The sequence below is a fragment of the Betta splendens genome, chromosome 8, assembly GCF_900634795.4.
Source record: "Betta splendens chromosome 8, fBetSpl5.4, whole genome shotgun sequence".
Classification (NCBI taxonomy): Eukaryota; Metazoa; Chordata; class Actinopteri; order Anabantiformes; family Osphronemidae; genus Betta; species Betta splendens.
Window position 1 is genome coordinate 8,462,796 of NC_040888.2, and position 13,154 is coordinate 8,475,949.

The following is a 13,154-nucleotide window of genomic DNA, read 5'->3' on the forward strand; positions in this document are numbered from 1 at the left end:
CAAATTTGCAGCTGTCTGTTTACTTACACCTTGACTACGGACACATTTAGCGCAGCAGTTGGTTTTACTTTTTGTTTTGTTTGTAGCTGAGAGCAATCTTAGGAGCAGTAAAGTTCTCTTTACATAATGTACACCAATATATTTTAACGATATACGATTAAAATAAATGGTGTGACTGCAACAAGTACAACAGCACGGCTGCAAATCTCTCCATCTATCTACTAACCTCTGTGTCTATTTGATTATGTCCCCATTTATCTGCTGTTAACCTTAATTTTCCTGACTTTTAATCGCTGGTCTTTTCTTTGCTTTGTTTGTTGTTTCGTTTGTCCATGGTGTATGAAGATGAATTTTCAGGTTAGTCAGGCATCAGACTCATCTTTACCTATAAAATGAATGGTTGCAGCATCTGACAGTTTTCTATGAAGTGTGGCCATTTTGGGGTAATGGAATATTCATCATTTTCATATAATATTAATGAAGTTTGTTCATGAAAAGTCTTTAAAAATTAGTTGTCAAACGGAGAAAATCACTCAATCACTGCCAGTGACTATTCATCCTGGATGGAAAAATTGACTTGTTGGGCTTCGAACCCGCATTTGAACCTTTGCGGCGCCCTCCGTTCTTCGCAGTCACCTCTGTCCGCCTCGCCTCTCTTCCAGGCGTGCTCTTCCTGCAGTACGGCGACGAGACGCGCCGCGTGCACATCACCCACGAGCTCAGCAGCCTGGACACGCTGCATGCGCTCATCGTGCACATGTTCCCCCAAAAGCTGACGGCGGGCATGCTCAAGTCGCCCAACACGGCCATCCTGATCAAGGACGAGGCGCGCAACGTCTTCTACGAGCTGGAGGACGTGCGGGACATCCAGGATCGCAGCATCATCAAGATCTACCGCAAGGAGCCCATCTACGCCTCGTACCCCGCTGCCGCTCACCTGGCTAACGGAGACCTGAGGGTGAGGAGAAAGTCTGAGCTCTAACCTGCACTGCACACGTGTTGGTGGTCCTATTAGTAGTACTGTTTTTATGCATTTGGGGTAACAGGCTGTTGGATGTATGTGGGTTAGCGCTTTAACAGGTATCCCTCCTGGAAATCTGCGCTCTTACGGTACGTTCACGCGGACCATCTGTTGCCGAGAACATCGCGCTCCTATGTGAAAAGAGCATTTTCTAACATCTGAAGCTGTTTCTGCTTCAGTGAAAATCAAGAAAGCCCGAGGGAAACATTTTTATAAATAATTTGCTACAAAACCCTGCTTGCCATCTGCATTATTCACTCAATACTGAAAATACAACTGCTGCTGCTGCGCATGCAAGCAGGCGGGGAGCGCCACGGCGGCACATGTGAGGAAAATAAGAATAAGCAGCAGCACACGACTAAAATATAGAAAAAGACCCATCCAGGTTTCATTACACCTGTGAACTGAGTTTTGATACCAGCAAATGTTACAGGCAGTATTTTAAGCAGGAATAATCAATATTACCGATCATATTTAAGCTGCAAAGTCAATCACTACTATTTACTAAATCATTGATTGGCGCTCCTTGTGTTTTTATCCAGGTTATTGCCACAGCAAACCAGACCCCGTCATTTAGCTTATAAATGTATCACCACTGAAGGCTCAGTGGGACAAATTCCTTTTGCTATGCTCCAGTGTTTTCCGAGTATTACATTGTTTGCACGACAAGGTTTGCTGGGATGCCGTGAAGCAAAAGAAAAAGACAGGGCTGTGCTGAGCTCTTTCATGTTTTGAAGGCTACTGTGGGTTGAAAAATGCGTTGGGCCTTGTTATGATACTGTGCAAAGACAGGCTTGTGGAAGGAAAACCACTGCGGTGGAGAAGAGGCTGTTTGACCAGCTTGGTCCGCCCAGATCACCTGTCATGACTCTCATCCCTTCTTGCTGTTTCAGAGGGAGATGGTGTACTCCTCTCGGGACTCCTCCCCGACCCGCCGTCTCAACACCCTCCCTTCCTCGACCTCCTCTGGTTCTCCGTCCCGCTCCCGCCTCTCCTACAGCGGCGGGCGTCCTCCGTCCTTCGCCGGCTCCCATCCCCAGCACGAGCAGGGCCGGCACCCGCACCACCTCTCGGCGGGCCACGGCGCCAACGCGGGACTGTCGCCCTCGCCCAGCGCCATCTTGGAGCGGCGCGACGTCAAGCCCGACGAGGAGGTCTCTGCGAAAAACATGGCGTTAATGAAGAACGAGGGCCTGTACGCGGATCCCTACAGTTTGATGCACGAGGGCCGCCTCAGCATCGCCTCCACCCAGTCGCTAGCTGCCATCGGAGATCCCTTCAGCTTCCCCGTGTCTAGTGGCCTGTACCGGCGCGGCTCCGTGCGCTCCCTTAGCACCTACTCCGCTGCTGCTCTTCAGGGAGACCTGGAGGACTCTCTCTACAAACCGGGAAGCTCGATCTACTCCGACACATACTCCTCAGCCACGCTGGGGATGGGTTTCCGCATGGCGCCGTCCTCCCCACAGAAAATCCCTGACATGCAGCTGAGGGACAGGGACTCGTATTCCAGCTCGCCCAGAGCCTCGCCTGTCAGACAGACCTTCCGTAAGGACTCCGCCTCCTCGTCGGTGTTTGTGGAGAGCCCAAAGTCAAGGCCCAGCTCTGGTTCAGACCCTCTGTGTCTGACAGCTGGGCCTGGGGAGGGTGGCAGGGCCTCAGCCGGCTTCGGTCCTTCATTGTCTGGGCAAGACTCTGACAGTAGCAGGTCAGTATGAGCCCGTGCTGTGATTTTCATGAACATGAAAATGAAGCAAACACAGCGTCTGATATTGTCTGCTCTGCACTTTGGGGCATGTTCTTCAGGGATCATCGTCTGGAGCGCATGGAGGCAATGGAGAAGCAGATCGCCAGCCTGACTGGCCTGGTCCAGAGTGTGCTGACCAGGGCGCCGGACAGCGACAGCACGTAAGACTCTCCATTACCATCCATTAACCCTCTAAAGCGCACACATATTGCCCCAGCTTATTGACAGGAGCAGCAGCAAGCTATTATCAGCACCATTATCAGCCTCACTTCAGCCCTTCACACACACATACTTTATGCTAGCGCAGCACAGGTGCAGAGCACTAAACGTCAGCTGCAGGATACAGCGCTATTGATTTATGTACTGATACATAGATGTATGAGATAGCTCGGCTGTCTCTTTCAGAATTAACATCACGAGCACAAACGAGGCTCATTAACAAGACAATAACTCGTGGAGTCACGTAGTGTCCAGTCGTAGCGCCGTTAGCGTTAGCACTGTAATTGCCTTGCCCTGTGGCCGTTGATCCTCAGATGTGGCCTGCTGCGTCTCTGCATGATGGCGGGCTGCCCTCCGGACCAAGGGACGGAGTTCTCACGGCCATTACCTTTCTCTTCCAGCGAGAAGACCGAAACCAACAGCGATGGCTCTGCCACCGGAAGTGAGTACAGCAGAGTAGACGCGACCTGTGCGCTGTTGTTGACTAGCGTAGCTGTCGCTAACCACGCTGCGTTGCGCGGCTTACTGCTTTTTCTTCCTACTAACTATAAACAGAGATTTACAGATGATGGTGGACACGGTGGCATCATTGGGATCAAGGACTTACCTGACTAAACCACACTTTCACACCAGCCCAAACAGACTGAACAAGAGAATGAATGTAGTGTGTAATGTTTTGTAAGAAACAGCTTGAGGTGAAGATGCAGCTGAGGGGATTTTTGCGATTGCCTGAGGGTGAGAGTATTTGGTTATGAATATTACTAGCAGGTATTACAATATTATTAACAGCTTCTGTTCAAAAGGCACCAGTAATGCCAGCCTTTGAATCATTCATCCATTCATTCATTCATTCATTATTGACGAATTAAGCAACTCGTCAGATTTATTCATCATTAAGCGTCTCTTTCAACGCTGACAACAAAAACGCCTGTTGTGGAAGTTGCACTAATTTAAAGCCTGGAAACAGCAGCCCGCCATTCATTTCTTCTTTATTCATCAAGGGCGGGGATATTTTTATCTCACCTTCGCAAAAAAACAGGAATCAGAAGGGAGACGCTGGTCGAGCTCTGCCAAAATATAGACATGTACCTTATGACAGCTTTTGAGGTGTTGAAAGGTGTTAAACAAACAAACATCATGCACGACTGCAAACACAACCTCTCTGGCAATGACATTGTTCCAGTAGTTTGAATGTTTACGTTTTTCATATATGACTTGCTGTAGCAAATGCACAAACAGAGAGATAGAACATTTACCTTTATAGACTTAAACAATATATATTGTTTTTATATAACCTCGAATTGTCCTGATATTTTTGTATCGGGCTCATCATTTTCTTTTCACGGGGCAAGGTCACAGTTGTCTTTGAAGCTTCTCTACAAACCATTACTCATTGCAGCGGTCAATAAAAATCTGCTCCGAATCATCATTCATTAAACTCAAACCTTTTAGCCTCCCTCTGTCTTTAATTCCTCGGTAACCGGCTCACTCTTTCTACATTCCAGCTGGACGTCGGAAGCACAAAGGTAGTTCCCATCTCCTACTGTCACCCTCTCGATTCCTCCTGTCAGACATCCCTCATGGCTCCGCCCTCTGTCTGGATGTGTGCTGTTGCTGGATAGCTGGCAGTGTCTCTCCTCCCGTTTCCTCCTGGCTGGTTTCCCTCAGAGCGGACCCCTTCGCCCTGTCTCTGTTCATGCTTGTTCCTCTGGGAGTTTCCGAGGGCTGTGTTTTCACCGACTAGACGCTGCTTTTGTTGAAGGAACTAACCGGGGAGTCAGTGGCCATTCTCACAAAGCCCAGTGTTAAGATAAGAGCATGGTCATCCCCCCGTGTGTCACCACTGAATAGACTAATTGCACTTCTGTGTGAGTGACTAATAGCATGAGCCCACGTTCCTCCTGATGGGCTACTTGAGCTTTGTGAATATGGCACTTTTGTGCATTCACACACTGTACTTGCACCAGTGTGTGTCTATGCAGGTGTTCTGTATATGTACCTTTCTCTGGGCCTTTACACGCCGTGTCTGTGTTCACTGTTCGTACCGTGTGTCAATGCTGGCTCGCTGCGCCCCCCCCCCACCAGAGCCCAGCCCAGCTAACTAACCCATGTGTCTCTCAACGGCCCTCGTGTCCTGCTCTGTGATCGGCAGCTCACACGCCGTCGGCGCCTCTCGCTCTGATGCCGCCGCCGCCGTCCAACACGGCCCATTGGAGCGGCGCTGGGCGTCTGCAGATGCAGCTCCACCTGAACGGCCTGCAGCAAAGCGCCACAGACCTACGCAAACAACTCAACCAGCTGCGCAAGATACAGGTAAAAAATGTCGCCATACTCCTTCTATACAATCCATAGGATTTCATAAATTAGTGTTTGCAACTGGTGATATGAATGTGTATTTTAAGGAGATTAAAACACGGAGCAGCCGATAAGATGACACTAAACTAAACGGCTTTCCGTACACGTCTGCCTCCGCCCCAATCAAACCGAGGCAAATACAATTTAGCTTGTGGTGCTCAGTGCATTGGAAAAACTTCAGCTCAGAAATTGGGCCCTGATTAGTTTGCATAATCCACAGACTTCTGAACAGCTGTGATTACAGTAACTGCTTCCCACTAAAGGAATAGCCCCTGTGAAAAATGTTGACGGCACGTAGAGTGGATTATCCAGAGGAACCAGGACAGCAATTCTGGGTTCAAATGTTCACTGAACCAAGAGCCATTATCTTAAGTGTTATCTTCACGAGTGAAAATGATTTTTTACAGGAAGCTGAAGTGGTGTGTTTATTTGAATATAGTACCGTCATATTGTCAGATCTCTTGGCAGGTGCAGGTGTTGTACTGTAGAGCTGGTGAGCTTATTAAGTTTGCAGGAGGATTAGCTTTGACATGTAACGTCTGCACGATCAGTAACACAGGTCTGCGTGACACTGGAGGAGCATTGTAGCTTTTAGTATTAATGACAGGAACAGAAAGCCTGGTTCATGCTGGGTCATATTCCTCAGATCCAGAATGTCACAACAGATGCTGCATTAGATGAAATATCGCGTTAAAAGAAAAAAATTGAAGAGGAGGTCTTTATTTATTGGACTTATCTCCGATCCAGACTGTGTCGCATCACTGTAGGAGGCGTCAGGAGGAGGCGGCGAGCTAAATGCTAACACGATTCAGGAAAGAGGAAAAGAGGAAGGAGGACCTCCACGTGATGAGAGTGACGGTTGATAGGCGTGCGGTGCTCGGGTTTGTCCCATGGCGGCGGCAACGTAGGCTTCTTGAACTAAGTGTTGAAACAGAAAGCAACAGTGCAGCTCCGCGCTGGCTTCCCTGGGAGCAGAGCTTGTCCTGTTTACCTGTCTGCGTGGCCAAGCGTGACCCCCGCACCTGCACACTTATCGTTGCCCGTGGCGACGGCCAGCAGCCTAAATTTTACATGTGATTTATGAATAATACAGAGGAAGGGTGAAGGAGACACCGGGAGGGCGAGGGCACAGCACCTTTATATACCAAGGCTTAAACACCAGTATTTTAGGAAAAACATTTTTTTTCATATAATAAACATTTTGAAATATTTTATCTCATCTCTCGTCACCGGCAGCAATGCGATGAGACATGCTGAGTAATGTCATTGAGATTGGTCTCTTGCTTCACTTCCTACAACATAAGGCTGGTCAATTATTAATATTTCTTGTTTACCAGGTACTTTCATCTTAGGGAGTTGTATTACACGCAGTACTTCTGTACGAGACTCCACTCATAACGCTGAGAGGGAGCCGGGTTCATGCTCAGTGTTTCTGCCATGGACACCATCCATCCTCCCCTGGGCATCGCGGCCTTTCTGTGTCATTATACGCACACCTACACACACACACACACACACAGAAAAGCAGCATCTAAGGGTGCTTTCAAAAACACGAGTGTCTGATACGAAGGCTAAACCACGAGCAATAACTGAAGCATGAGCAGTCAAGGATAGAGCGAAATGTTCTTTTCCGATAACAACGCAGCGAATGTTGTACAATAAAACAAGAGGCCACCGTCTGACCTAGCATGGATGAGAGAAACAAAATGTGCGATCGCAGTAAATCTGTTTTGAAAAGCCTTAAGTAGCTGAAATTCCCCCTTCTTATGCTGTGGCGGCAGCAATTTGAGGCTTCCAGCTCTTCTCCTGAGGCCACGTAGGCTGAGATTTGGTACAGTTAATTTCCAAGTGCCCGGTGAGTGCAGCCCATGCCCTCAGCTTTATGTGGACATTATCTACAACCATATGTTGGAATGTGTGTGTGTGTGTGTGTGTGTGTGTGTGTGTGTGTGTGTGTGTGTGTGTGTGTGTGTGTGTGTGCGCGTGTAGCTGGACAACCAGGACTCAGTGAAGACCCTGCTGAAGCGAACGGAAGCCGAGCTGAACGTGCGCGTGGCCGATGCCCTGAGGAAGCAGGAGGATCCTTTACAGAGACAGCGCCTCCTGGTGGAGGAGGAGAGGCTCAAGTACCTGAACGAGGAGGAGCTCATCATCCAGCAGCTCCAGTAAGGCTTTGCTATATTACTTGGGAATAGCACACTTCAAAATGGCTTTTGTCATGTGTTTTGTAATTACAGATCTGTTTTATAATTAGACTAAGGAGGTGCGGTCTAATTAAGCATGGCACGGAGCAAGATGCTTATTAAGATGTGAGACGCTCCCACGACTAATTCAAGTGACTGCAGAATCACAACCGGGAGCTACCTAGAGATTTAATATTCCGATAACTTCCTCCAGTCTCACGTGGAAGCATTCGCCGCATGGATCACTTGCGGATCTCTCTATTAGCCGCAGATGACTTCCTAATTCCTTCCTCATCTGAGAGACTAATTGGTCGAAACTGTTAGATGACCTCAGCGAATCGATGTCTGTCGTTCCGCCTGGCCGGCGGCCAATTCACCGCGTGGCTGGATTGTGCGTGGAACTTTGATTCTTCGCGCGCGCCCAGGCAGATATCTTTCACTTCAGCCGGCGCTTTGGAGCCGGTTTAATGCCACACTCCTCCGGTTCAGCTGTTTCGGCACCGGAGCAGCTGATCTAGCGTCCAGTTGACGGAGGGACAGTTTGTTGGCCGAGGCTTTTTGCAGAAACGTACACAGCATCATTCTGAGATAAAAAAAAAAAAAAAAAACCTTCCCTGGTGTTCATCCTTCTGTCCGTTCCGCCTCAGCGACCTGGAGAAGTCAGTGGAGGAGATCCAGAAGGAGTCGTCTGTCAACCACAAGCTGGTGACTGCGCAGGAGCTGGAGGAGAAGACCACTGTGCTGAGGAAGCTGGGGGAAACGCTCACGGAGCTAAAAAGTGAGTCGTCTCGGCTCATTTTACATCCCGCGCATTAACACAAACCAGAGAGCGCCGCCGTTACACTGGCAGACAGTTTAAAACGCGCTAATTACTCAGCGGCGCGCTGATGATCTTTTACTCACCCACAGTCAGTATGTCACAAACATTCATTCCCCCTCAGATTGCGCGACTCGCTCGCTGTCTTAATGAACTCCCCGGCCATTTACTGGCACGTGTTGCTTGTTTAAATAAGGAGAAGGTTTGTGCGTCTCGCCGTTTGCGGGGGAACGGCCCCTCGTGCGTCACCCGGTGCGCTCTCTCTCTCTCTCTCCCGCAGACCAGTTTCCGGGCCTGCAGAGCAAGATGCGGGTGGTGCTGAGGGTGGAGGTGGAGGCTGTCAAATTCCTGAAAGAGGAGCCGCACCGACTCGACGCCCTGTTGAAACGCTGCAAGACTATAACGGACACGCTCACCGCCATGCGCAAGTACGAACTGGTGGAATGAACTCAGATATTAGATGCTTTCATTGATTTCGGTAAAGATGGATCGGGTTGGATGCATCTACTTTTAAATGTGATGATTAATAGTTAGCAATTGGCCTCTTTTTGTGGCTATTGATTAGTTGAGGAGTTTGTCCACATTTCTCAACAGTTTGTGTTTTATAAATATTTTTGACACTCACTTCTGAAGTCCTGAATAATTCATGTCGCTTGGTATTACATCCCAGCTGATTAATGGATGCGTGTCTCACCAGACAAGCCAACGAGGGGGTGTGGAAGAAGCAGGAGGACTTCTCCGCTCCCCCGTCCAAGCACAACGACGACCTGCGGAAGTTTCCCGACTTCGAGATCCCCACCAGCCCGCCCATCACCCTCAACGACCTCGGCGGGGGCAACAGCCTGTCCAACTGGAGCCCCCACGCCAGCCTCAGCCGCGCCCACGGCAACGTGTCCGGCGCCCACAAGGACAATCACCCTCCGGTGCCGCACAAGGGCAAAGCGCTGGAGGAGCTGGAGCGGCGCGCCGCTGCCGACAAGGCTCTGTCCGTGGAAGTCCGACTGGTACGGGTCACCGTCCTCCGGATTTTTTTTATGTGTTTATAAAGTGTTTAGACTGGTCGCTCTACTTGTCAGGCAGCGGAGCGGGACTGGGAGGAGAAGCGGGCCAGTCTCACGCAGTACAGTGCCCAGGACATCAACCGGCTGCTGGAGGAGACCCAGGCCGAGCTCATGAAGGCCATCCCCGACCTGGACTTCGCCGCCAAGCAGATCAAGCCGTCCTGCGGCCCGCCGGCCTCCCAGAACCCGCAGGGCGGGGCGGGCACCCCGGAGCACCGGACCGGCAAGCCCCAGCACAAGCTGTCCGGGAAGGACGGCGGGTCCCGGCGCGGCTCTGGTAAGAGGGAGAGGTCGCTGATTCACCGTGAAGTAAAGGCCACGATGCGCTTGTTTATCGAACCTCCCTCCTCCAGATGAGCTGAGCGTGCCACGGTATCGCACAGAGAAACCCTCCAAATCCCCCCCACCGCCGCCGCCTCGACGTAGCTTCCCGTCGTCTCCGGGCCTGACCACCCGCAGCGGAGAGCCCCTCATCCCCGGAAAGAGTATAAAGGTTGGACACGAAATGTTCACTTTTCACACGTATTTGAATCTGTTTAAGGAATTCTCCCCCAAAACAATCTGCTTGTCAATGAAATATTCAGAATTATTCAAGGGATTTCGCATTTGGGATTGCAGAAGTCTGAGTCTGAGGAGACTGAAGGTCAGAAGCCTCATGTAAAATTGAGGAGGACTGCGTCTGAAAACCCTCGCCCCGCTTCCACACCCCCCACGCTGGCTCCCGGAGACAAGGAGGAAAGAGAAGAGGAGAAAATCGCTGCAGAACTGGAGGTAAACAAAACATCAGTTGTGCATTTTTGCTCTTAAGTTTTCTGGATAGATCCTCGGTTTTTAGTTGTCAGGTTACATCCACAATCTGCTGCTGACGATGTGTGTGTGTGCGTGTGTGTGTGTGTGTGTGTGTGTGTGTGTGTGTGTGTGCGTGTGTGCGCGCGCATGCGTGTGTGTGGGCGTGCGCGTGTGTGTCTGTGTGCGCGCACGCGTGTGTGTCTATGTGCCTGTGTGTGCGTGTGCAGATACCTCCTCGTCATTACCACATGTTCAAGCAGCAGGTGCCATATGTCCCCCTGCCCCTGGCGCTAGCCGAGCCCACAGATCACACACTGCTCAGTCACACACATCATCACCCAGGGCTCACAGATCACAGCCAGACAGATGGACGCTGACGGCGGCTTGAACCCCGTCTGAAATGGCCTCCTTGTAATTCACCCAAACAAAGAGCCGGCGTTAAGTGCTTTTCATACGCCAGGCGTTGTGTTCTTATCTCATGCTTTATGACAGCTCTTGAAACTTCCTTTTTTATTCCCCAGCTGTTTGAGAGAGCCAGACTCACCCCCCCCCCTCTCCCTACCCATTAGCTGCTACAGCAGGAAAAGCGCCCCCCCCTGCAGGCTGGACCTGTGGCCCCGTGAGGCCCCGAGCGCCGAGGTAACGCTCTGACCCCCGGGTGCCGTGGACTGCTGCCCTCTGTTAACTGTCCTCCGAACAGAAACCCCCACACACGCACTGCTGTCGTAACATCTGGAGCGAACACAGTCTCACTGATGTGCGTGCATGCCACCACCTATCTGACATGTGAGCCCTTACAAACACATCTGCCAGAGGAGAGGCTCTGCTTTCTGTTGCATTGATAGAAATAATAATAGCACTTGGCATGAGTGTTAACACAATCAACATGTATGAATGCACCAGTCCTTCACAAAACACACACTGCGAGTGGTTTTCTGCTGTGCTTCCACCGTTGTGTGTTGGATTCAGTAAAGTGTGTGTGTTTGCAGCCTCGCTTCAAGTCGCTAAATTGTGCTCCAGCAAAGACGCGTCGAGTGCGTGCTTCATGTAAACACTTAGGTGCTCTGCTCGTTTCCAGGGAAGGCGCTTGTCTGTCCCTCACGTCGCGTCGCCAGCCTCGCCCGCTGGCGCCGAGCGCTGTGTCGGAGATTTACCGCACGAATCCGCAGGGGACGCTCCATCACGGCACCGGCCTGGTCATAACATGCTCCGTCGGCCTCCGCTTTTAAAAGGGGGAGATTTATGTGGACGCTCCCCTCGACGAGAGCAGGGGCGTAATTCTTTTCAACATGGGGAATTAAAAGAGGAGCTCGCTCTGCTGCTGACGGAGCTGGACGTGAGGGCGATGTCTTCCCTCGAGGCCCAGAAGCTCAGCAGAACCGCAGGGGATGCCTTACAGACTCTGACCATCTGCCAGGACACTGAGGAAGTGCCTTATAGCCAACTCAGTGTCCGGCCTATTCTGGTGCTCTTTGAGAACATTAAAACAGCCAGAGAGGCCTACAGGCTGCTTCATTCCCTTGTGGCGGCCTCCAGACCAGGGCCCAAACCCAGAGGGAAGCCCTCCGCCCACGCCGGCCCGCAGAGCGCTCTGCTGGAGGCGCTGAGAGGCGGGACGGAGACGGGGGAGCGGGTTCTGAACCTCCGGCGGGACGCCGAGGCGACGCGGGATGCAGGCGACGTCCGCTGCAGCGCCTATAGGAGGCTGGACAGCTTGGAGGAGACCATCCGCGAGCTGGAGAACACCTTGATGGAGATCAGCGGGCGCCCCGCGGCGGACAAGATGGCCGCCAAGAAGCCGCCGGTCCCACCTAAGCCTGCGGCGGCAGCACCGAGCCAGGTTGACTGCTCCACGCCTGCTGCCCTGACTCCTGCTCTGTCCTCCGATCTCTGGAGCTTCGCTTTCCAGCTTCTGGTGTCTGCTCCCTGATTTAAATTGGCATCTAGTTGTACCTGAAATCAGAAACGGGCACAAGGGACAGACAGCAGACTTCTTCTCTTCTTGTCTGGTGTGATTTGCATTAGATCTGATCTCCTGCTGGGCTACAATAATTTTTTTTTAAATTTGATATCAAACCTTCGATCCAAATGTTTGCACTTTCTTATTTTTCCACTCTTTGCTCAAGAGCTTTGCCAAACTTCCCCGTGTCTTTTCAAAACAAGAACATGTGGCTAAAATATCAGTAAGTGAAATGTAAAATGGTGTCTAGTAATATTACTGTAGTTTTTCTGAATCCCGTTCACGCGCCGAAGCTAATATCCACTTTTAACACACTCCTTGTTAATATCTAATGAGCACGTGTCGAGCTGCGTTGCCAGACGTTGCGAGCTCACCTCCGGCCGACCCGCAACGCAGCGAAAGATCAGCAATCATCAAAAGGCGCGCGCGCCGCCGCCGCCGCGTCGGCTGCCGCTGCGAGGGGGCGCCTTGACAGCTCGCGCGCGTGGCGATCCCCGCTGCTCCCGCTCCGGGGCGGCAGCCACGCCGTCACGGCGAGTTTGGACCCTCTGATGTGAAAGCGGCGCGCGCTCCCGTGGGCACGGCTGACGATTACAGAGTCTTCACACGGTGTTTCATCAGGCCGGCGTCAACGGCGCTCGTCGTTTCAACATGACCCGCTCTTCCCACTCGTGTCCGACGTTCGCGCACGCTCCTGCCAAATTCACCCCGACACACGGTTCACTTTTTAATAGGGATATTGCAACGATTGCAAGGAGGGCCTATCAATAAAGAATGAAGTATTCCGTGTATTTTATGTCTATATATAGAAATTGTACTTCACGTTAGAAAATTGAACACGCCTGGGCCTGGGAGGCTCGTTGCCTTGGATGTTTGGTTATTTGACACTAGTATAGTTAATCATTTATTAGTTTCCCTTCCAGCCAGTGTCTGTGTGCAGAGGAGGCACAGTGGGGTGGAAATTTGTCTCGCACTGTATTTGTTTTTGTGCATATTAGCGAGAGT

At 51.1% G+C, this 13,154-nt stretch overlaps 1 protein-coding gene across 17 annotated transcripts in view; it reads left to right on the forward strand.

Moving 5' to 3' along the window:
- The window catches only part of srcin1a (SRC kinase signaling inhibitor 1a), a 63,926-nt gene that overhangs the window by 42,312 nt on the left and 8,460 nt on the right, over positions 1-13,154 (forward strand). For 10 of the 17 annotated variants that reach the window (XM_055510921.1, XM_055510918.1, XM_055510913.1 and 7 more), the window contains 15 exons: positions 346-357; positions 663-958; positions 1,915-2,726; positions 2,825-2,926; positions 3,299-3,426; positions 4,490-4,510; positions 5,137-5,297; positions 7,329-7,504; positions 8,170-8,300; positions 8,620-8,767; positions 9,037-9,343; positions 9,416-9,677; positions 9,754-9,893; positions 10,019-10,171; positions 11,268-12,029. In XM_055510921.1, coding sequence (XP_055366896.1) covers positions 346-357; positions 663-958; positions 1,915-2,726; positions 2,825-2,926; positions 3,299-3,426; positions 4,490-4,510; positions 5,137-5,297; positions 7,329-7,504; positions 8,170-8,300; positions 8,620-8,767; positions 9,037-9,343; positions 9,416-9,677; positions 9,754-9,893; positions 10,019-10,171; positions 11,268-12,029 — 3,611 coding nt within the window. The remainder of the gene's footprint in view (positions 1-345; positions 358-662; positions 959-1,914; positions 2,727-2,824; positions 2,927-3,298; positions 3,427-4,489; positions 4,511-5,136; positions 5,298-7,328; positions 7,505-8,169; positions 8,301-8,619; positions 8,768-9,036; positions 9,344-9,415; positions 9,678-9,753; positions 9,894-10,018; positions 10,172-11,267; positions 12,030-13,154) is intronic. The other 7 variants (XM_055510924.1, XM_055510923.1, XM_055510915.1 and 4 more) reach the window with 6 other exon arrangements.